The following is a 21,654-nucleotide window of genomic DNA, read 5'->3' on the forward strand; positions in this document are numbered from 1 at the left end:
CTGACTACAGTTTCAGTGATAACCCCCTTATTACACTATTATTTCTGAATTATAGGGTAGAAAAATCAGCTTTCAGCATGGAAGTTTTCTGTGTAGGATTGAAAAAAATAAATGCATGCTTCTGGACATTTAAATTGAAGCCAATTAGCTGTTCTTGAATAATGTCAAAATTTAACAACACTTTTTTTAACCTCCTTCTGTAAAATTATTTGTGTTTGCAGAGTCAAAAAGACAAAGGAACTGAGAAGGCAACTGAGAACTAAAGCTTGGAACACAGTAAGCCAGCAGTCTTCCATGGGGAAAGTGTTCATGGTGGGAGTTGAACAGAACACGGAGGAAAGATTAGACCGATGAGATGAAATAACTGAAAAGATTAAAGCCTGAAAACTGTTTGCCATGTATGGCTTTGTATCAATATTCACAGCAGAACTAAATATCCTTTGGTAACTGCACGCCGTACCATTGGGCAGAGGAAATTGTCAGACTCCTCAGGCAGCTCTGAGTTGTTGACAGAACATTGCCATATTAAAAGTTTTAAAGTAGTTCAGTGTCAGACACATGCTGACTTGGAAAACAGCAAGAAGTGGTGGGGCTATCTCAACCTCCACTGCTGTTGCTTACCACCAGCTCTCTGCCAGAGGTCCCCTCTCCCAGATCAGAGCCGGGGACAGAACTGGAGGCACTTGCCATGCACATGCATGGATTCCCTTTCCTTTCTTGTAAAGTAAAAACATAAAGCACGTTCACTGTAAACTCTTGACATTAATACAATGTTAGATCTGCAATTAAAATATTTACAAAACCAAAACGCTTATAGCAAGGATTACTTTGTCTGGTTACACATATCCAGTGGGATTTCTATGCTTGTTGTGTACTAAGACTGTTCAGTTTGCCCCAAAACAGTTGACCAGGGCCAAATATAAGAACTTTGATTGTCACATTTCATTCGCTTTGTAGTTTCGCAATCCGTTACTCCAGAAATGGCATGCCTGATAGCTCAAAATATTGGGGTAAGAAAGAAAGCAGTGGGACTGTCTGTGAGAAATACTCTGGGCTTCGCTCTGAACAAAAAGATACAGAATTAATTAGCACACACAAGATTATAAAAATGTCCCAAAGTGGTACTCAAGTAAACCAGCAATACAGTTCTCAAGCTGTCCTGAAAAATATTATTAACAGTAAAGCTTTGTTTTTCTTGCACAGGAAGGACTAAGCAGGGCAGCTGATTTCACAGTTTGGAAATAATTTAGGGAAAAGTCTGGTCTCTGTGGATAAGAAATATAGTAACTGAAAAAAAATCTGTTTATCTTACTTTCTTTGTAGAATTCACAAAGGCTCAGATTCTTTATGAGTGTTGTGGAACTGAAAATTGGAAGCTGATCCATTACCGCAGAAGGCAAATTTATTTCCAAATACATTTCCACCAGTTACTTTTCCTCTCAGCTAAATTAATTGAAATATGTTCAAAAGGAAACTGAGTTTATGAAATAGAGACAGACACTAAAGCATTTGTTTTTGAAGGAACAGGATTTAAAATTAATCTAATTATGCTCATAGCAACTCTATATGTTACCCAGATTGTTCCAACTCCTAGACTGGCTCAATGCACCACACATTTAAACCATCTCAGCTCCAACTGCACTCCAAATTATTTTCCTCCTGTGACTTCTTAATTAGATTACCCATATGAGGCAAGTCCTAAGAGTAGTATTACTTTTTGGTGACAGCCTCACTCAGGATGGCCCTGAAGCTGAGCTCAACCCTGGCCAGCTTCTAATACAACAGTGATTTTAAACATACACAACTTCTAACCAACTCTGAATTTCATCTAGCTAAAATGGACAGAGGTTCCAGAAAATAAAAAGAGAAATAACAAACATAACCGTGCCACTTGTGTGGTTACATATACATACACACCTGTCCTCAGACTCCAAAAGGGACCTTGATATTCCCTGTTCTAGGCATAAAATGTTCCAGCCTATGTTAACCTTGAGCTTACACGCCATGCCAGAGTCCTGACCTTCTGAACTGCTCCTTGCAGATGCAGAAGTAGCCATGACTCAAGTCACAAGTATCCTAACCACAGTGCATTTTACAAGGAAATCAATTCTGAAAGCCAAACTCAAAAACAAGTAACCTGGCCAGCTGTTCTTATTCACCTTAGAAAACATCCAAACTTTGAACTTTTCTTGCAAGATTTTCCAGACTTCTGCTTAGGATTGCCATAAAGCTGGAGACTGGCAGTTAAAACAGTTCTCACTTCACTGACTTACTGAAAGCAGAAGCAAAACCACAAAGGCTCTTCAATTCCAAAACCCCCTCTCCACCTCTGGTACCGTAAGATTTCTAAAACAAAAGGCAGATCATTGTTCATCTTCATTTCACCAGTGTACAAAACCACTGAGCTGTCCAAGGAAAATTAAAACTTGCTTCAGTCAAACTCGCTGGCATCCCTCCTGGCGGTATGCCATGCTCTTTGGTATCTGCACATCATGGATGATCTCTAAGAAGGCAATATAAACCGGCATCTTCTACAGGTTACAAGAAATCAAGACAGAGCTCATAGAAGTTACAAGCAATCAGAAGGAAGGATGGATTTACATGAGTTCAGGCAAAAAGATTTCAGAATTAACTTATGACATCATCTGAAAATGTGACAAAATGCAAAGAGCTATATTTCCTGGTTCTTGAAAGAAACAAAGTTGACTGGTTGGGCTCAAAACAGTGTCACTATCAGCACTGAAGAAGTCACCACTCTTTAGGCAGGCATAGCAAGGCTTGCAAATGGAATGGAAACTAGGGAGCTGTGCAGCAAATGCACATTGACTTATTCTGGTTCAATAAAGACAACTGAACTCTGGCCCCAATAACATGTGTTGCCCATGGGATCTATATTATTATTATTTTTTTTACACAAAGACAAACATACTTTCTCCTATCATTTACAAATGGGCCATTAGGTATTAACCTTGTAAATTCACTGTTGCAGCTACATTTCTTCCAGGATACACAGAACTACAAATATATTTCAGTACATGTGTACATATGTGCATGTGTATATTTTTACTTAGGTGCACATACATCCCTCTGCATCACTTTGCTTTCCATTAAAGGTTGGAACCATTTTTGATCCATGTTGCTAAAGGTCTGGACCACAGTGTGTTTAACTAAAGCTCCACTAACAGCTCTCATGACCAAAAAAATATAGGTGTTTGTCAGAAAATCTCACCATAAACTCTGAGATCAGTATCTCTTTGGCTCTCGCCCGCAGCATTGACTGCGACACAAGTGTATTTTCCCGTGTCACTGATCTGAGCGCTAGTCAACGCCAAGACTCGGCCCCCCGACAGAACCTGCAATACAAGCACAACATGTTCAGAATACACGCCTCAGTGGAAAACAGAAGCGGAGAGAACTATTCAGGTTTCATTTCAAAACGAAGTACTTGTTTTGCCACTGCTTCCCACCATGTCTCTGCTCCCTACACTCTTCCCTGTACTTTGTTCTCTTTTGATTTGGATTTGCAAAAGCAGAAGTCTGACCTCACGCAAGTCCATAGGGAACTCCTGGCACTCGCAAGTCCCTGCGGGATCTGGACATTCCTCCCTCTTATCAGTTTCAAACATCCTGTTACACAGTTTGTCTGTGCCCTGAGTTGTCCCCATAGTATACAAATTTCCCCTTTTCCTTTGTATCATAAAATTAGCTTTCAAAAAAGCAGCCATGCCCTCTTCTTCTAACTCTGAAATATCTCCTTATATCAGCAGTTAGTCTCTTTTTCTAAATTACTGTGTTATGTAATGAGATACTACATGACCTTGAGCTCTGGGGATCTCTTCAGCATAGGAATATGGTCCAGTTGCCTTTACTGGCCACTAAGTGAAAAAGTTGTTGATGCAAACTCTTACCAAGCATGAAATCAGTTGAAAGGACTACCTTATTTCAATATAGACGTATCTTCCACTTCACATAGTACATACTGGAGCTAAACTTGCACTGATAACCTCGAGCAAAAGGCCTCATACTTTCCTTTTAAATCCTCTAACTTACATCTGTTCCATTAAACTGCAACCGCTTAGAAGTCCCCTACTACAGCAGGAAACAGCACAGGTCGCAGGACTGGAACCCAGTACCTGGAGTCCATCGCTGTAGCTGGAAACAGGGCTACCATCCTTTAGCCATGTTAGAATAGGTGCAGGGATGCCTCTTGCTTCACACTCCAGTCGCACTAGATTATTAACCACCACTGTCACCATGTCACTGCTGCCAGATATTGATGGTGGGACTGAAAAAAAAAAAAAAAAAAAGAAAAGAAAAGAAAAGAAAACAAAGCTGTAACAGTAGCATAAGGGTATTAATCACAATGAAATTAAATGGGCCGCTTACTTTTGGACATTATTTCTCTCTCTGCAAGGCACTTCACTGCTGGAAAGGTTTATCATGTTACTCCTAGTGAACTCTTGTCATTTGTTTGCTCTGTGCCAAATCCCACTCTTGCCTTGCATATGCAGTTAGATAACTTCACTGAAACTACTGTGAGCAAGGTAAGCAGGACTGGGCCCACATCCCAGAGGACAGCTGTGAAACCCAGGAACCACAACATAAACCCAGAAAATATTCCCTCATACTTTTATAATATTTCATTTAGACCTTGTGAAAGGCATTCAGCATGGTGGGGATCAAAGAAAGAAGTTTACCATATAAAAGGCATAAATCAAATGCATACACAGAGTAATAAATTGGCCTTGCAGAGCATATGTGAACATTTACCAGATTGGACTGTATAACATCTGCCTGTCTGATGGTAAAAAACATCTTAATGGAACATCTCAAAACACCTACTATAGGTATACACTCCAGCAAATTTTGTAGAGCTATATTAAAAAGGGAGACAAGAAGTATTAAAAAAGGGAGATATTTCATTTATCAGGAGAATCAAAACAATTTTATTTGCTCCTACCACTAGTAACTTAGTAATAAAGCTTTACAGTCAGTATCAGTACAAAATGTAATACTTGAAGTCACTCCTAGAAAGAGATGAGAACAGTGTGATCTACAATACTTATCCTATGTGAGGAAAAAAAAGAAATGTATAAAATTCTGTGCTGAAAATAAGATTCATAAATAAACTCAGCAACCTCTAACAGAGTGTAATTCAGGCTACTTAATCTTAGATAAATTCCAGTAATAGCAGAAATGGCAGGAAAAAAAAGCAAGTGTGATTTCATAATCTTTTCTTCTCCACAGACATGCACACAGTTCCCCTATTTCACTACAACAGCATCCATTGTTCTCATATGCCTGAAAAAGTTACAGTGGTGAGAAAGAAGTGGAAAAAAATGAATACAATGAAATCATATTGAATATACTAAAGTAGAATTCAACCTGTTTCCTTCAGCAGGCCTGCCTAGTTCCATTTAATGTTAAGCTTGCAGTATCAAGCATTGTTTTTAATGCAAAAATGATCTGACAATTTCTGCCATAGCTACAGCATCCACAACACTATTAACAACAGCAGCTGTTGAATACAGCCAGTAACTGACCAACAGAGCTGCCCATTCACAAGGCAACAGACATACAGTAATCTAGAGCAGGCTTTCAGTAAATGCAGCATAACTGTTTATGCTTGACACCTCAGTCTGTTCTCCATTAAGTGGTCATTCTTGCTTCCACTATTAAAAGGAGGAAAACCCCCTCAATTTTTCTCTTCTCAAATTCATAAACTGTAAGTAAACTGGATGATAAGTCTGTGCATGGTACATTCAAAAAGCGTTCCATTGTAAGCCTGGAACGACACAAGGTGTAATAAGTAAATTCATGGATAGGTGTTTCAGCTTCCTTTGTGCTATTAGTTCTGGCTGCCACTGCATATATTCAGTTCTAGAAGGGGAAACAATTTTATGTGTCTAAGTCAGAAAGTATTAGTGCCCTAGAAAACTCTGGACATATCTGCTGAAATTCCACCACCCAGAAAAAGACAAGTGTATACTTAGGAGGTATTTTTCATTTTTCGGTTTAACCAGAATAATGACCTTAGTTCTAAATATTTCCTGTGAATTAATCACTGGGTGGGGTTAATTGCCTTTGACCATGTCTTGAGCCATCAGTTTTTCCCATGATGGTCATTAATTCCATGGAAACGTACTGCCCAACTCATTATTTGTTAATTAACTTTAATAAGAACTACATACTCTGTGTGCATCTCAGCTGGGGACACTGTGGCAAATTCGGGCCACAGTTTTGCATGAAGACTCCCACAGAAAACCAGCCACATGCATATGCACGTATCAAAGATAAAAGTTTGGATTATGGCCTCATCCAAAAGCCACTGAAATCAGTGGAAAAGCTCCAATTTGGCTTTTGATCAGGTGTCTCATTCTGCAAACACCCACATTTCCACTTCATCTTATTAGACAGAGTACATTTTTCTTTAAAATTCTTGGATTATGAAAAGAGCATTTTATCTGTGTCCTTTCTTTATCTGCTTTGAGCTTTAAAGTCATCTACAGCAAACCCCAGCAATTGCAATGTTGTGACTCTTCCACAAATCTGGTGTGTCTGCTCATTCCTTCTGAAACTGACTTCCCTTACCACATCTTCCCAATTCAAAACATGTATTCTAATGTCAATGAAACACAGAAGAGTGAATTTTCTTCCCTCTGACCCCTGCCACATCTCTTCCAGTACAAAAGTGTGATGAGGGACAATACGTCTGCTAAGCACGCTTGAAACTTGAAAACAAAGGTGGTGCATGTACGTGGGTTTTGTAAGTTTTTAATACTTACCGTGAACCTGAAGACTGTAAAGCAGCTCAGCTGTGCCCGCTGTGTTGACAGCCACACACTTGTAAACACCAGTGTCAGAGATCTGAGCGCTCTCAATCTGCAGAACCTGCCCTCGGTTCAGGAAAGTGGCACTTGCAGCACTGGTAAGTGGACGATTGTCTTTGTACCACGTGGTAGCTGCAGAACGAAAGGAAAGATGAAAAAACTGCCAAGAATACCCCCATCATGAACAATGGGATCAAACAGTCTTCAGACCATTCCTTCTAAGTTTTCAGATACATAACACCAACATTTACAAACCAATATCAATATTTATTGTTATTAAATACAATAAAAAGGAAGTAGAAAATGAGGAAATCTGTAATATTTGTTCAAAATACGGACCGTGCTCACAGTTTTCAACAGCAAATTTGACACTATCATTCATGTGCACCATATATTTATGAAAAAAATATTCTGAAGTTAAAATATTATCACACAAAGCATACTTATAGGGTGTTTATTCATCTCATACCAAGGTCAACAGCAGCTGTTTAAAAATACACAATAATATGTTCTATATAATTTTTTCACCTTTTACCCTAAAGCATTGCTGCATTGAACTGAAGCACCTGGGAAAGTTTACAGAATCAAAATGCAAACAACCAAACCAAAGTTCAACTGGCAGGCTGAAAAACTGAAAAAATAGAACCAGAAAGCTGACATTATTCCAAAAGAAAATTTTATAGTAACTTGATAACCAACCAAATTTGAGGACTTTTTTGCATCTCAGCCAAAAGATGGCACCCTCCATCAGTAGAATGTGTAACTAATGCTTTACAGGCATCACTTCACTGTTCAGTTAAATGAAACTGCTATTTACCGAGTCATTTTCTGTAATACACAAGTTTCTTATGAAAGACTCACATTCAAGAAGTAATCTGGTCTGACTGATAAACAAGACTGCTGACATGCTTCTCTCTTCCACAGTGTGATGTTGTGCTATCATTTTTCTTAACTAATATTATAACTTGACATTAGTATGTGGCATCACACCATACATAAAAAGGTGACCAACTGTTTATTGCAAAAATTATCTGAAACCCATCATTTCAATTGTTTTTTCTAAAATAATTGTCAATTTGGTGAGAAAAAAAAAAGGATAAGAAAAAAACCACAGCAGGGCAAAATAGATATAAAATCCTTTTATTTTTATAAACCCCAATATTTTCAAATTCTGTTTTATACAAGTATATATGATTCTAGAAAACAATACTTTGCTGTGAATTAATTCTTTAAAAGGTAGAAAAGGTGAACTCGGAAGCTCATCTGAAATTTAGTAACACCTTTCTTCTGAACATGTTACTATCATCAGCATGAGAACAAATTACTGTATTAGATATAAGGTATTAGTAATACACTATTCTCTCAGTTTTGCTGTACAGTCATTAATACAGAAAACTGTTCTCATAATAACATGGCATTTTCATATCTCATCAGAAGAAGGTGGGAACAAAAACTACATTGGAATAAAAGAGGAAATAATTTTTTCTCTCCACATCTCAACAACAAGAAAGATTAACTGTAAAAAAAGACCTAATAAAAAAATTCTAGTGCCAAAAGAAACCCAGCAATGAAATAACCAAAATGCAGGAGCCAAACTGCTTCAGTTCTCACTTGGATAAATGTCTATTTCTTAGGGAAACTTGCCTCAAAAAAATAAATAAAAAAAAAAAAAAAAAAAAAAAGAGGAGGTGGGGGTTATAAGTCCCCAGAATGCGAGGAAAATAAAACACAAGCACATACACATGGCCTGATTTTCAAAGCTCAGAATATGGGAGGAACCAACAAATTCTTGAGTATAATTTATCATCAGGATAAGCCACAGAACACATTTTACACACAGAGAAAACCTACTCATTTTCATGTGCACGGGGCCCAGACCAAAGAGCCTCCTATTAATTTCAATTGACTTCAGATAACCTGCCACACTCACACTCGACAGGCACACTCAGTACACAAGTTATTGGTTTAAGTCTGCCCTACACTGTAACATGACAGGAGAAAATAGTGGATGTGTCTAAAGCTGATTCAGTAGAAAACTAACAGTACTCTTGCCTATGGACAGGGCATGACTGATGCACAAGCGAGTATATTATCCCTGTGGTTTTCACTCATTTACTTAAAATAGTGGGGATTACTGAATTCTCAATACTGACTCCACATCAGTCAATACATTCCCATTATACATAATGTTTAACAGTTTCTAGCTACTTTAAAAAACAGAATTAACTTCATGTTCAGAATATCCATTATTTTCAAAAGACACGTGAAAGGGAAAACCTTTTATCAGATCTGCTTTGTGTTCTCAAAGGTGCATGTGCATACCTGGCAGAGGGTTTCCAGATGATCTGCATTCAAGATGGATTGGATTATTCACCACCACTGTTTCATTTAACATTTTCCCTGCATCTTCCAGACTGGGTGGTTCTGGGAAAAGACAAAGGCATCAGGATTTCATTAATTCAGCCACCCAGCTAGCAGAACATCCAATCACAAAGTAATCTGCCCTCTGAGAAACTTTGGGCAATGAATTGCACAAGCTTCAACTGAATGCTGGATGACTGAGGAATTTCTCAAGAAAGTTCATCTTTGAAACAGGAGTACTCTCTAACTACATAACCTCGTTAGCGTTAAGAGAAATAAAACATGAATTTATTACTTTTTATTTTTTCAGGAAAAATGGCACTTAAAATGGACTTGCAGGAAATGGGTGCACAACAGAGAACAGTAATTCTTGTAATGGGGCAAGCTCATCTCACTTGAACTGGTAATGCTAAACTGGATGACGCACACTGCTTTAACAAAGCAAGACTCATCTTACTAATAATTATAAATTTGGAACATGACAGAAACATCAGATAATGACACTTAGAACATGAAGACTGAGAGCAAAAGAGACACTTATGAGCATGGAATTGACAGTAAATTTGACTATGATGCAATTTGAAGATGAGAGCGGTTTCTCTTTCTAAGTCTGGAGATCATGGAGATACTGCAATCTTGCTTCATTTCAGTTACTGACTCTGACAGTCAAAATCAACATAATCATATTCATCATGAGCATTTTGCCACAGTCCATTCCTGCGCCTCCTGAGGATTCCTGCACCTCCTCCGAGGACTGGTTCACATCAAGAATGCACAATACATCGTGACCACTTCTGAAGCAAATATATGTAAATTATGGTGAAAGCATTTATTAAATTCACATGCAAACAACAGCTTCTCAAGTTTCCCTGATTCCTTTTATGTTGTTTTTAGATGCAAAATAAAATTCTTTTTAAACAGTCTGAAAAATCCCCTCATAAGAGAATGTTTCTTTCTCAGAAAAGTCATTCCTGTAAAATTCCCCATTGCAAGGTCACAGGGAATACCATTCTTCCCAGAAGACTTGGATCAAATTAGTAATGCCACAGTGGTACAGCATAACTTGATTTAGAAACATGGAGTACCCGTCTGAGTGCTGGGTTAGTGGCCACGCGTTTGGCTTCTTGGGATACCTCTGAACTCAAGAGTTACCTGGAAAGAAAACTCTTAATTTCTGTGGCCCTTGGTACCACAGGAGAAAGACTGAATTCCAAGGCAGATTTTGCCCTCATTTCATCCTAATGGAGTGGGACAAAGACAGACAGATGTGCAGAGAGAACAAAAATGCTAGACAGCTTAGAAGAGAAGGGAATACAGACATAAAAATCTCCCCGAAAACAGCCATGTTTAGCTTCTAACTAGAGGCAGAAACGTTACCATGCACATGAAGCCGAACGTGCTGTTGGGCTTCTCCTGCAGCATTGGTTGCCACACAAGTGTATCGGCCAGCATCTTCAAGCAGGGCCTTGACAACTTGCAGAATACGGCCTGAAGACTCCAGCTGTACCAAAACAGAGAGCAGGGAACCACTTTACACAACGATCCCAAGCAGAGCCACTAAGCAAAATGGCAAAGCAGATGTTTATGCTGAATACAGCCAGTCTTGTCTTTCCTCTAACCTGGGGCTAATATTCATGCAAGGGGTGTTTGGGAGTTCAGAGACTTCAGTGATGCTGGGACACCAGGATTATTAGCTGTACAGCTGTAAGGAGACCTAGATAGCAGAGGGTCAGGCAAGCAAAGTGAAGAGGAGACTGCAGGCAGAGAAAGCTGCCGCTGGCACGATGTCAAAAACTGCTCCAGCCTAATGTAACTCAAAGCCATTACAAGCACTCACCCCCCTGGAGCATGCAAGCACTGGGAAGGGCTGTTCATCGAAAGTCAGAATCTCAGTGGGAAGGGAACTTATAGGTAGGTGCTGCAATAGCAGTGCTTATAGAAAAACACATCTAATCCCGCCTCACTGTGACAAGTGGGTAGAGCCACCCCATAACTGGCAGACAACCGTAACTTGAAGGTTAAACTACAGCTGAAAAGAGCCAGATGCTGCATTTATAGTCATGGAGTCTTCTGATATGGAGGTATCTAATGGGATTCAGTCTACTTGACACTGCTGTTCAGTCTGAGACACCATCTGATTCAGGTAAAAAGCCCACTGCTCTACAGGATGGGTCTTTAGTATCTTTATGTCACAGCACGAGGGAAGCAAAAGGAAAAGAAGCACTAACGTGTACAATTTATTGTAACTATCCTTCATGGTTTGAATCCCATAAAAGAGTAGTGCTTACTCTTATACTTCCTCTGGCTGTGTTTACTGGTTGACCATCTTTTAACCAAGTTATGGAAGGGCTGGGAATGCCATTGGCTATGCACTGCAGTGTCACAGGCTTGTGTATCACAACAGCTCTCTCAGAAGTCCCAGCTGATTTGATGGTTGGAGGAACTGCAAGAAGCACCAGAAACAAAAATGAAGAATCATTTGAACATATACATTTAAATATATAGAAGCAATATCCCACAGGTAAGAGTAGCTCTGCTTCTAATTCATCTACTCTCATCTCTAATTTTTCAACTTACTAATGCAAATGAATGTTTACAGAAAATTTGAGCACCTTCTTGCCAGCAACTTAAAATAAAGGCAGTCTGCTGCTTCCCCTCCTCTTGAGTAACCTACCATGCACAGTAACATCAAATTCCTTTTCATGTTCTCCTGCCTTATTTGTAGCCACACATTTATAGCGGCCAGTGTCTGACACTTGAGCTCGAGAGATGAGAAATTTTTGTCCATTTAGTAAGATCTTATGTCCAGCTCCCTCTTCAACTGGTTGACCATCTTTTAACCACCTACCAAAGAGAAAGTACAATCTCAGCTCTCTGTGAAAGTAAGATTAACAACACTCCTAAAATACACACAACTGTATTAAACAGAATGTCTCAGTAACTCTATTTGCATTTCTAGGAAGGTTTGGAGATGTCAGATAATATTCCACTTTTCTGAGTGCCATGGACTGAAATAGTTTATCAGAAGAAGGGAGTACAGGGGCACAGGCACTAAAGAAGTCAGCAAGGTGACAGCTGGGAAGCAGTAGTGAAAGCGGATACCACCAGAGACAGACAGTAATCTCCAAAGCAAAAGCAATCACTGGTGGTGGATGAAAAGCATGTGGTTGCATTAGCAAGGGAATGAGAGTTTTGTCAGCTCTTGTTATCTATCCTAATTCCCAGGACATGCATATTGACACAACATACCAAACTACTTGAAAATAAAATCCTGATCCTGCCATGCGTCTGTCTTCAGCGGAGCCAGGAGTTTGTCCTCCGTACATTAACCACCACTAAATAACATGGGCAGTTCATAAAGACTATCTCCAAGCTCACCTAATCTACCAGCAGATTTTTTTCTCTTTTTCTTACTGTCACACCAATCCCCTTACGTGATAGTCGGTGAGGGTGTCCCTGTTGCTGAACAATCCAGCTCCAAAGGGCTATGGAGAATCCCAATGTAGTCCAAGAGCTCATCCCCACCTTCCACAAATGGTGGGACTGTAAGACAGAAAAAAAAAAAAAAAAAAAAAAATCAACAAAAACTTCAAGCATCAGAACTATCATCAAAATCTACCTCAAATAGTAATGTTAAAAACAAAACAGTCTTGACATCTATCTCACTTTGGGACACTCACCGATATGTAGTTCATTATGCACCACTGTTCCTTTTTGAAGATAAACACCTACCCAAGTGATATTTTGGGGCTTCAGATCACTCTTACTCTTTCTTATTATTTATTGTGTTTGGGTTTGGTTTTTTTTTCAGATTCTGTCAGAACAACCTTGTAAACAGGGAGTGTGTGGGGAGTTTATGTATCTTCTGTCAGCAGAAAGAGAAAACAAAGGTGCAGGGGACCCTCTTCCAGGTCCTCTTCACCCCACCTCATTCCCTCGCAGGAGTGGGCAGGGTGGGAAGGAAGCACTGCCATACAGTTCTTCCCAGCTCCTTCACCGACCAGCAAGACCAGTGAGATATACCTGGAGCAGCAGAATGGATGCTCTATATCTGCATGCAATAGTATACAATGTTCTTCAAGAGAGTGCCTACAAATCAAGCCTTTACAGTTCTCAAATAAACCCTTCCATGTCAGGAGAATGTCATTAATGTTTGTACAATTCATTTACCTAGAGACACTCAGAAGGGACTGCTGAGATGCAGACTGTAGTAAAGGATTCAAAAGAAAAGAAGAAAGAAAAAAAAAAGTATCTTTTCCAAGGAAATGTTCAAACTTTGCACAACACAACTCAAATTCAGAGAAAGATCTTCTTTCCCCAGAGGCAACTAACTGTGTTATATTAATTGATACCTTTCATATCTATGATTTCCTTCTATGAAGGCAAGTTAAGAATTTTAAAGGTTACCAAAACCAGCATTTACACACCACGTGCACAAAAACTCTTCAAGAACTAACCTGAAAGTAAGAGTCTTCCAACTGTCCTGTAATCCTGGACAGAAAAAGTGTGCAGTGCCCAGTTTTAACTAGGCACGTAGCTTGACTAACTGACCTTTAATATAACGATATCAACAAAAATAAAAACAGACTTTATTAGGTTTATGGAAATCTGATAAAACAGTAGTTTTGCTACTCACACACCTAAGACTTCAACTTCGTATTTTATTTCTTGTTCTCCAGCTATGCTTGTGGCCACACACAAATACTGGCCCCGGTCAGCCTCAACAGTGTTCAGAATCTCCAGCTTCTTCCCACCAGATAAAATGCGGAGGTTGTCGCTTGCTTTCACAGGCACACCATCTTTTAACCAGGTAAGGAGAGGCTGAGGGTTGCCAGCAGCTTTACACTCCAACGTCAGTGAATTTCCAGCAACCACCTGCCTGTTCCGGGCTGTGTCAGCATCGCCCTCAATTACTGGAGGAACTGTACAAAGGAAAAAATGAATTGCAAGCAATTAATTCTGTAGCCAGAAAAATGTATTAAGAGCAAATGGGTTAGTTCCTCCCCACCCACTCTGGCTCTATATGCTGTTACATCACACACAATTTCATGTGAGAATTTGCTGCCAGGGCAAGCCAAGACAAAGGGAAAACAGAGAAGTCAAATGCTGAAGTTCAATATTGACCAGTTGTTTAAAACAGAGGATCTGCAGGGCCCTGAGATGGAAGAACTAAGTATGAGGGTCTTGAAACAGTACGCTGAAAATCCCACCCGGAGTGGCTGTTGCAGGTAAGCGTTGTTCAGCACACAAGTGAGAAAGGATACGTGGAGAAAAAATAGTTTTGATGCTGCACTGAAGCATGACACAAGGCCTGTGAAGTTACGAGCTTTTTGAGTCACCTGAAGGACCGGGTGTAAACCTCCCTCTGCGCGGCCCTGCTAACACAGGCCAGGCTTTAAATGCAGCCACTGGCTGCTGTGCCCCCTTGGCAGGCCTGCGAGGCCTGCTGACGTGGCACAGGCCGCAAAGCTTTCCAAACGCGCATCCTGTAACACGGCAAGTAACCGAGTTCCATAAACCCTCACTTACCGTAGACATCCACGTCATAGGTCTTCTCGGCAGCTCCAGCAGCGTTGGTGACATGGCAGGTGTACTTGGCAGAGTCTGATACTTGGGCCCGAGGTATCTGCAGGAATTGCCCTCTATCCACATACAGAGCCTGGGGGCTGGAAATTAGCGGGCGTCCGTCTTTGTACCATGTAATGGTAGGAACAGGGATTCCCTTGGTTTCACACTCCAAATTTATAAGATTGTTCAGAAGCGCCGATACCTCTGTGGTGATATTTCCTCCTTTAATACTAGGAGGGACTATTTCAAAAGACAAAATAACAATATTAAAGCCTTAGTATATAAGTCTGCAGGTTTAAAGGGATTTATCATTAGAATGCTGTAACAAGAAAAGATTTCAGTTTTAGCAGCCTTCCAACACTTCTGGTGTTTTATGTTTGGGTTTTCCCCAGCAGAGTTATATATTGCCTGCACAATTCTCTGGGGCACACAGAGCTGAAAGCACGACAAGAACACAACATCAAGGGCCACCATATATTTAAGAAACAAGCACCACAGCAAGGGGCACTACAAAGCACTGCTGCCTTGCTAGAGGTACCTGGAGACACTTCACCTCCTAGGCTCCAACACGTGCCAAGCTAGGGCAGCTGGGCCTCCGTGTGTCCTGCAGCGCGCTGGGGCACGGCTCTGCCTCTTCCCTGCCTCAGAGGGGTGACACAGGAACAGCCCCTGTATCGCTCGGGAGGTGCATCCTCCCAACAAGTAACAGAGACCTGTTATTTAAAATATCGAATACATTGAAAAGCCTCTACAACTGGAGTCTGGAGTGGGAACTGCTTAGTTCTCAAAACTTCTGAAGATGAAGTCACTTACTTTGAGACTAAATATGAGCTTAACAGTCTAGCTTTATGCTCCTATTTTTGAAACTTTTGGCTCACAGTCATTTCCCTTGCTCACTAGGCAGCAGTATTCAGATTTTTCTAGCAAACAAGCTCTCGTGTAAATCAGCCAATATAAAGAGTTCGTAAATCTCTGTAGAAGTAATAAAAACACACTGCAATTGGCAACAACTAAATTTATGACCGCTGAAAGTACCAGACACATCTGGCAGACACATTAACTCCTCTCCTGCCAAACATGCTCAGTATATCCTAGACTTCCACTGACTTCCATAGTGTTCATTTAAAATGCCACTGCAGAAACGTAAAGCAAGGTGTCAGTGAACGGACCTCCACCTATGAGATGGATACTGCAGATTTTCAGACCATAATGAAATATTTTCCTAATTAAATCATGTGTGCAAAAATACGCAAACCTATAAAATACGCTGAAACACACCCAGTTCAAAGATGAATGCATTTCCCTATCAGAAATTGCTTTCATCCACAGACATGAGGGACGGTTTTAACATGGTGCTTTAGGAAAATCCCAAAGCCAGAAGTAGGACTAAACAGCTAAACCAAAGTAAGAACTAGCAAGAACTAGCATCTAGGTTTCTCACTCCATGGGCTTCTGTTTGTCCAGTCAGGATTAATGAGAAATTTAAAGTAAAGAGATACTCCATCCTACTACCTACTTGTTCTGAAGAAACTGAACTAAGGTCTACTCATCTGTGAGGACTTTATTTGCACGGGGGTTTTTACTCCTCTAATCTCAAAACAGCCACAATCACCTGCAAAGTCCTCCTAGCATTTTCTTTGTTCCCAACAGAAAAAGACTGCACTATGACTATGAACAGGCATATTTCTATGCGTGTGATTGCTCCACACTTCAGAAATGTCCCAGATGAGGGAAATAACGTATAGTAAATTCACAGTTATCAGAAGACACACACTCTTCAGAAGCAAATCCATAGCTAATGAGGACTCATCAGTTTAAGGGCTCACAGATTCAAATTCCTACCTTTTCAATTCCAGGCACAAGAGACTCACACCACCTATACATTTCTTCACTTGTTTCCCCCTAATTTCTGCTAGCACTGTGCTTTGTCAGTTTTCAGGTCTGACTAGGCTTCCACACATCCTTCAAACTGAAACACTTTTCCTCTTATCTCCTTTGAAGTCTTCCTTCAAAAGCTACTTCTTTCTTCCATGAATCTCCCCTCCTTTTCTCCCAACTGATGATCTCCTAATTTACATTAAACTTATGCAACACTGATTACAGGAATTGTCTGTTCTCCATATCTTTGCTAAGACTCCACTGCTTGTAAAAACACAAAAAGTATACTCAGTGTACTACTAACTTCACAAAAATAATAATGTTAACGTGGTTATCTCATGCTAGTGCTGCTTCTTTTGCTATAAACGGCCTCACTTGCTGTAAATGACCTCTGTTTACACCAATTTAAGCAAGATGACATACCACACTACCTGAAGATCATCTGGAGCAATCTTTTTCAAAGACTACTTGGATCTGATTCTTACTGGTTTTGCATTTGGCTTTATAATTTTACACTAACTTAAAATTATTCCTGGCTGAATTTACTCCTAGCACTAGGTTAAGGAAAATAAGAGCACGAGTATCTTAGAATAAAAATCTTCCAATTAATTTTCTCCTCCCTAAGACAGATCAAAATAACAAAGCCAATGTGATAATAAAGTAATTCAGATGAAACTAATCAATAGCAAAATTTAAGAAGGCCCTTCAAGATTTTTGGCTTTTATCAATTAGAAACTAATAAAAAGTACATGAACGTCACTTAAAGGCCAAGCTTGCAAAGACTACATCCATACTTAACTTGATACAAATAAATGTTCAAGATCACTTTGTGAACAGATGAGTATTATGTTTACACACAAATTTTGCAGGATCAGAGCCTCGATTTATATTTGTCTGAGTATCTCGATTCAAAACCAAATCTTTTGAGCAAAATTAAAGGATCTTCCAGGATAAGGCACTCTATAAGCTCACCATGGATGATCAGCTTGACCTCCTTAACTTGTTTGCCAGCAGTGTTGGTGGCGCTGCACTGATAACGACCTTTGTCAAGCCTTCGAGCATTCTTTATGTGTAGAACTTGATCTTTGTCCAGAAGCTCAACATTGGGATCACCCAAAAACAAGGGCCTGGAATAGAGATTATTTTACTTCACAGGACTCTGAACCCATCCTTTTAACATTAAACTGACAGTAATAAGAAGGGGTCCTTTAATGGCACTAATTGCACCATTAAAGAGTACCATTTAGCCTAGACTAACAGCATTAATCCAAAGAACCACCATGAAGTGACAAACTATTTTAATTAACTTTATTCCTAGTTTTTAGAAGAAACTGAAACACAAAAGTACTTTTTTCAGGTCATCCAGGATGCCAGCATCAGAGCCAGAGTCCTATTCCTGACCTCAGCTCCTTTTTCTAATTGCTTAGTTCACAACAGTCCTTTGTTGACAATAAAATGTCAACTACTACGTGAAAGCGTCAACATATCAATACCAAAGAGTAAGGAATTGTCACTCCAGAATACCTGTGAGTACTAGCCAGTACCTATACTGAACTACATTGTTAAACACCAATGCCTTTTAAAAACACAGCCCATTTTATTTTTCAGCTCATATTTAAGTCGCCAAGAATTCTTCTCTTGGTATGCTTTCCTGGAAGATGAGAAGAAGAACTGAAACATGCAGGCTACAAATGTTTTAAAACTTTTAATGTATATATGCAGAACTGCACAAGGCACTAGCTAGAAAAATGTTTGACATGGGTACTGTCTACCAATGAAAAAATCACGTCAGCAAAACAACTGTATCTTCACTAATGGTACGTTTAAAATAATCTAGATAGAATAAACTCAAATAAATGGTTATGTTTATATTGCCTCAAGCATTGTCTGCCTTCAAATACCACAAATCTGCTCTGCAAGTGCCAGTGTCAGCAATGGGACAGTTCACGAAGAAAAGCAGGGTGCTAACTTTTGGTTAAAGAACTTCCCACGTCACACCACCACAAATTGTATCTAATGACAGTAACTTAACAGTAGTTAAAAGCAGAGCTTGCTGGGTGTACCACCTTCTTCTATGTTCTACGGGAGGAATAACCTAGACACAAACATCAGAAGTTATAATATACTTACTTGCCATCTTTGAACCAGTGAATGTCAGGAAAAGGGAAGCCTTTGGCCCTACATTCCAGACTAATTTCCTGGTTGAGGATCACTGCAATTTCACCCGGGGTTTCAGCACCTATTATACTCGGTGGAACTTTAAAAAGACAAACATTACAAGAAGAATTGGTATTTAACCAGAAAAGGTATGCTGTGAAACTGGAAGAAATGCAGTAGTGGATCATACTACTCCCTTGAAACAACTTTAGTTTTCACTGCAAAGTGACTTCTACTACATCACAACATCATTTTTACCATGACAAGCACTTCCACACTTACGCTGGTGAACTGTATGTAAGAAGACTCCCATGTTAGATTGCTGTACACCCAAAAATACGAAACAAAGTACCGAAGACCAAAATCCAGAAATGAAAAGCAGCATTTTGTGTTACTACAAGAACGGCAAATTTTAAGTATTCAAAAGCCATCATGATGAGTGCTTTGGCAGCCAACATTTCATGGGCAGTGAAAGGAAGCATCTATTTATAATGAGTTGAAATTTATTGGCTTCTTAAAGATCAATTGTGTTTCAGATCACCAACTTTAAAAAAAAACAAACAAAAAACCAAAACCAGTGAACTAACCTAGTATATCTAGGTTAAACAGCTTCTCAGAACTTCCTGCTGCATTTATGGCTTTGCATGAATATTGTCCAGCATCATCAGTTGCAGCTTTAAGGAGCTTAAGTATCTTCCCATTGTGCAAAATCTGGAGAGTACTGCTTTCCACAACCTTAAAAGAACCCGAGACATTAGCCTTATGTGATCCAAGTTACATCAGCCAAATATTACAGCTGGATTTTTATAAGAAAATAGTAGTTTTAGTCTAAGAATAGTCTGTTTCCCCTTTCAGTTACAGCACTAATCTCCTGAACTTCTACAACCTACTCAATATGACCTGTAGCTAAATATACAATACAGAGTGGGAAAACCAGAGGAGTTCTTCATCCATCAGTAATGATTAGTCACAAAGGTGCATAAAGGTGTCTCTCCTCATCTTAAACTATCACTTATCAGCTACAAGAAGCAGCGTAGGACTGAAGGATAGCCATGAGGAATTCAAACCACCTGCAAAAGTTCTTATTTCTCCATCTACAGAATGAAGACAATACCATTATTGGTCCCCTCTGAAAGGGCTCTGGCATCTACAATACTGGGAGATTGCTAAGGGCAATTCCTAGGGGAATCGTGAAAATAAAGAGTTTACTTATGACTTATTGAGCAGCTTTCTGAACGGGTGTTCTCAGTGCAGTTTAAATATACATAAAGGCATGTATGTGTATTTACTTTAAATGAGTTCTCATATCAAGCACTCAAAAGCCAACACAAAACTGACTGATGATGGCTATGTTACTTCAATTAGGTTAATCGTACATACCTGGATATCTTCTTTATACCAGGAGATGATTGGAAAGGGGTTACCAGATACTTCACAGAAGAGACTTACAGGGTGATCAACAACTACAGATGTATTTGTCACCTTTTCTTGATCTCTGATTTCAGGAGGAACTATAAAAAAGCTCAAAGTCATGTATTAAGCCTTCTATTCCAGTGATTTCCTATGTCCACCTCCTCCTCCTCCTCCTCTTCTCCCCTGACCATCAAGGACAACTGTAATCTGAATTTCTCAAGACCCTTTTCACTCTCTCCCCAAAATCTCATCTTCATTTGCCTTTTAGCCCTGGACATATCTCCCTGTGTCCTTCTCTTTTGCAAAAAACGAGTCTTCTCTTGTCCAGTAACAGACTCCCAGGGAAGTTCACTCAAATACAACCACCATCAACATTTTAAGAGAATAACCTTAAGATTTAATTTTGATCTTAAATTTAATATTTATCTTAAAATCTCATGGGTTAGCATATAAAGGAAGCAGATTCCAGAGAGTCATCCTTCCTCTTCACTGCTCCAGTCACACCCAAGAACATCCGCCTATCGTTTGTCCCACTACGAATGCAAAGGGTCTTAACTGGTGGATTAGAAAGTTCAGACCCCACTGATGAGCCCTGCTGGCACAAAATCGAATTCAGAATGAAGATAAGGATATAATCCTGCTCAGGCGTCAGAACTATCATAGGAAGTGAACAAGGCTGGAATATAAGTACTCTGTAAGAAGCAAAACATCAAAATATATCTCAGGACCACCTGTAGAGTTTCTATTTTCCAATTAGGATTCTGGAAGAATATCAGCAGCAAGACTTCTCCTATCCTATTTTCATTCTGATAAATAGTTTTTCTCATACTTATATTTCCAATGCAGATCTATCCCCAAATCTTTAATTTCTACAGTACAAAAGTCTTCGTTTGTTATTTGCATTAAAGTTTTCAAGTATAACTAGAGCCCCCTACCAATGAGATGCATCTAACTCTGAGCAAAACAAAACTGGTTTGTGCATAAAGTCACAGAGAACAGAAACAACAGAAAAAAGTACAGACAGTACCAGAACAACAGTTAAGCATGTACTCAGATTAGATTTTATAATTTAACTGCACACGGGCAGATTTGGGGCGTGAAATTTCCAACAATAAAAGAGAAGATGTTCTTCAAAAACAGTTTCCCAGTCGTTGTATGTATTACTTACCATTTACTTTCAGGTTGTATTTTCTTTCTGCACTTCCAGCTTCATTGGTCGCCACACAGATATACTCTCCGTTATCAGAAGGTGTAACAGAAGCTATGATCAGCAAGGTCCCATCCTCCAGAATGGAAATCCCTGCTTCATGGCCGGTCAGCTCTCTTCCATTATGTAGCCATTTGATGACAGGCTTGGGAATACCTAACGAGAAAAAGGTGAAACATGAAGCAACGCTTCCCTCGGCTCAAAATAAGGATTCAAGCAATTCCCACTGCCTGCTAGAAG

General features: G+C 39.5%; 1 protein-coding gene across 1 annotated transcript in view; it reads right to left on the minus strand.

Annotated features, from left to right (window-relative positions):
* The window catches only part of HMCN1 (hemicentin 1), a 202,606-nt gene that overhangs the window by 77,118 nt on the left and 103,834 nt on the right, over window positions 1-21,654 (minus strand). The window contains exons 26-40 of the mRNA XM_027811253.2: window positions 21,376-21,570; window positions 20,175-20,305; window positions 19,382-19,529; window positions 18,768-18,894; window positions 17,610-17,764; window positions 14,721-14,999; window positions 13,832-14,113; window positions 12,626-12,734; window positions 11,866-12,035; window positions 11,480-11,634; window positions 10,569-10,692; window positions 9,153-9,254; window positions 6,786-6,962; window positions 4,134-4,285; window positions 3,230-3,353 (exon numbers count right to left, since the gene is read on the minus strand). Coding sequence (XP_027667054.2) covers window positions 3,230-3,353; window positions 4,134-4,285; window positions 6,786-6,962; window positions 9,153-9,254; window positions 10,569-10,692; window positions 11,480-11,634; window positions 11,866-12,035; window positions 12,626-12,734; window positions 13,832-14,113; window positions 14,721-14,999; window positions 17,610-17,764; window positions 18,768-18,894; window positions 19,382-19,529; window positions 20,175-20,305; window positions 21,376-21,570 — 2,430 coding nt within the window. The remainder of the gene's footprint in view (window positions 1-3,229; window positions 3,354-4,133; window positions 4,286-6,785; window positions 6,963-9,152; window positions 9,255-10,568; window positions 10,693-11,479; window positions 11,635-11,865; window positions 12,036-12,625; window positions 12,735-13,831; window positions 14,114-14,720; window positions 15,000-17,609; window positions 17,765-18,767; window positions 18,895-19,381; window positions 19,530-20,174; window positions 20,306-21,375; window positions 21,571-21,654) is intronic.

This window comes from Falco cherrug, chromosome 12, assembly GCF_023634085.1.
Source record: "Falco cherrug isolate bFalChe1 chromosome 12, bFalChe1.pri, whole genome shotgun sequence".
Taxonomy (NCBI): domain Eukaryota; kingdom Metazoa; phylum Chordata; class Aves; order Falconiformes; family Falconidae; genus Falco; species Falco cherrug.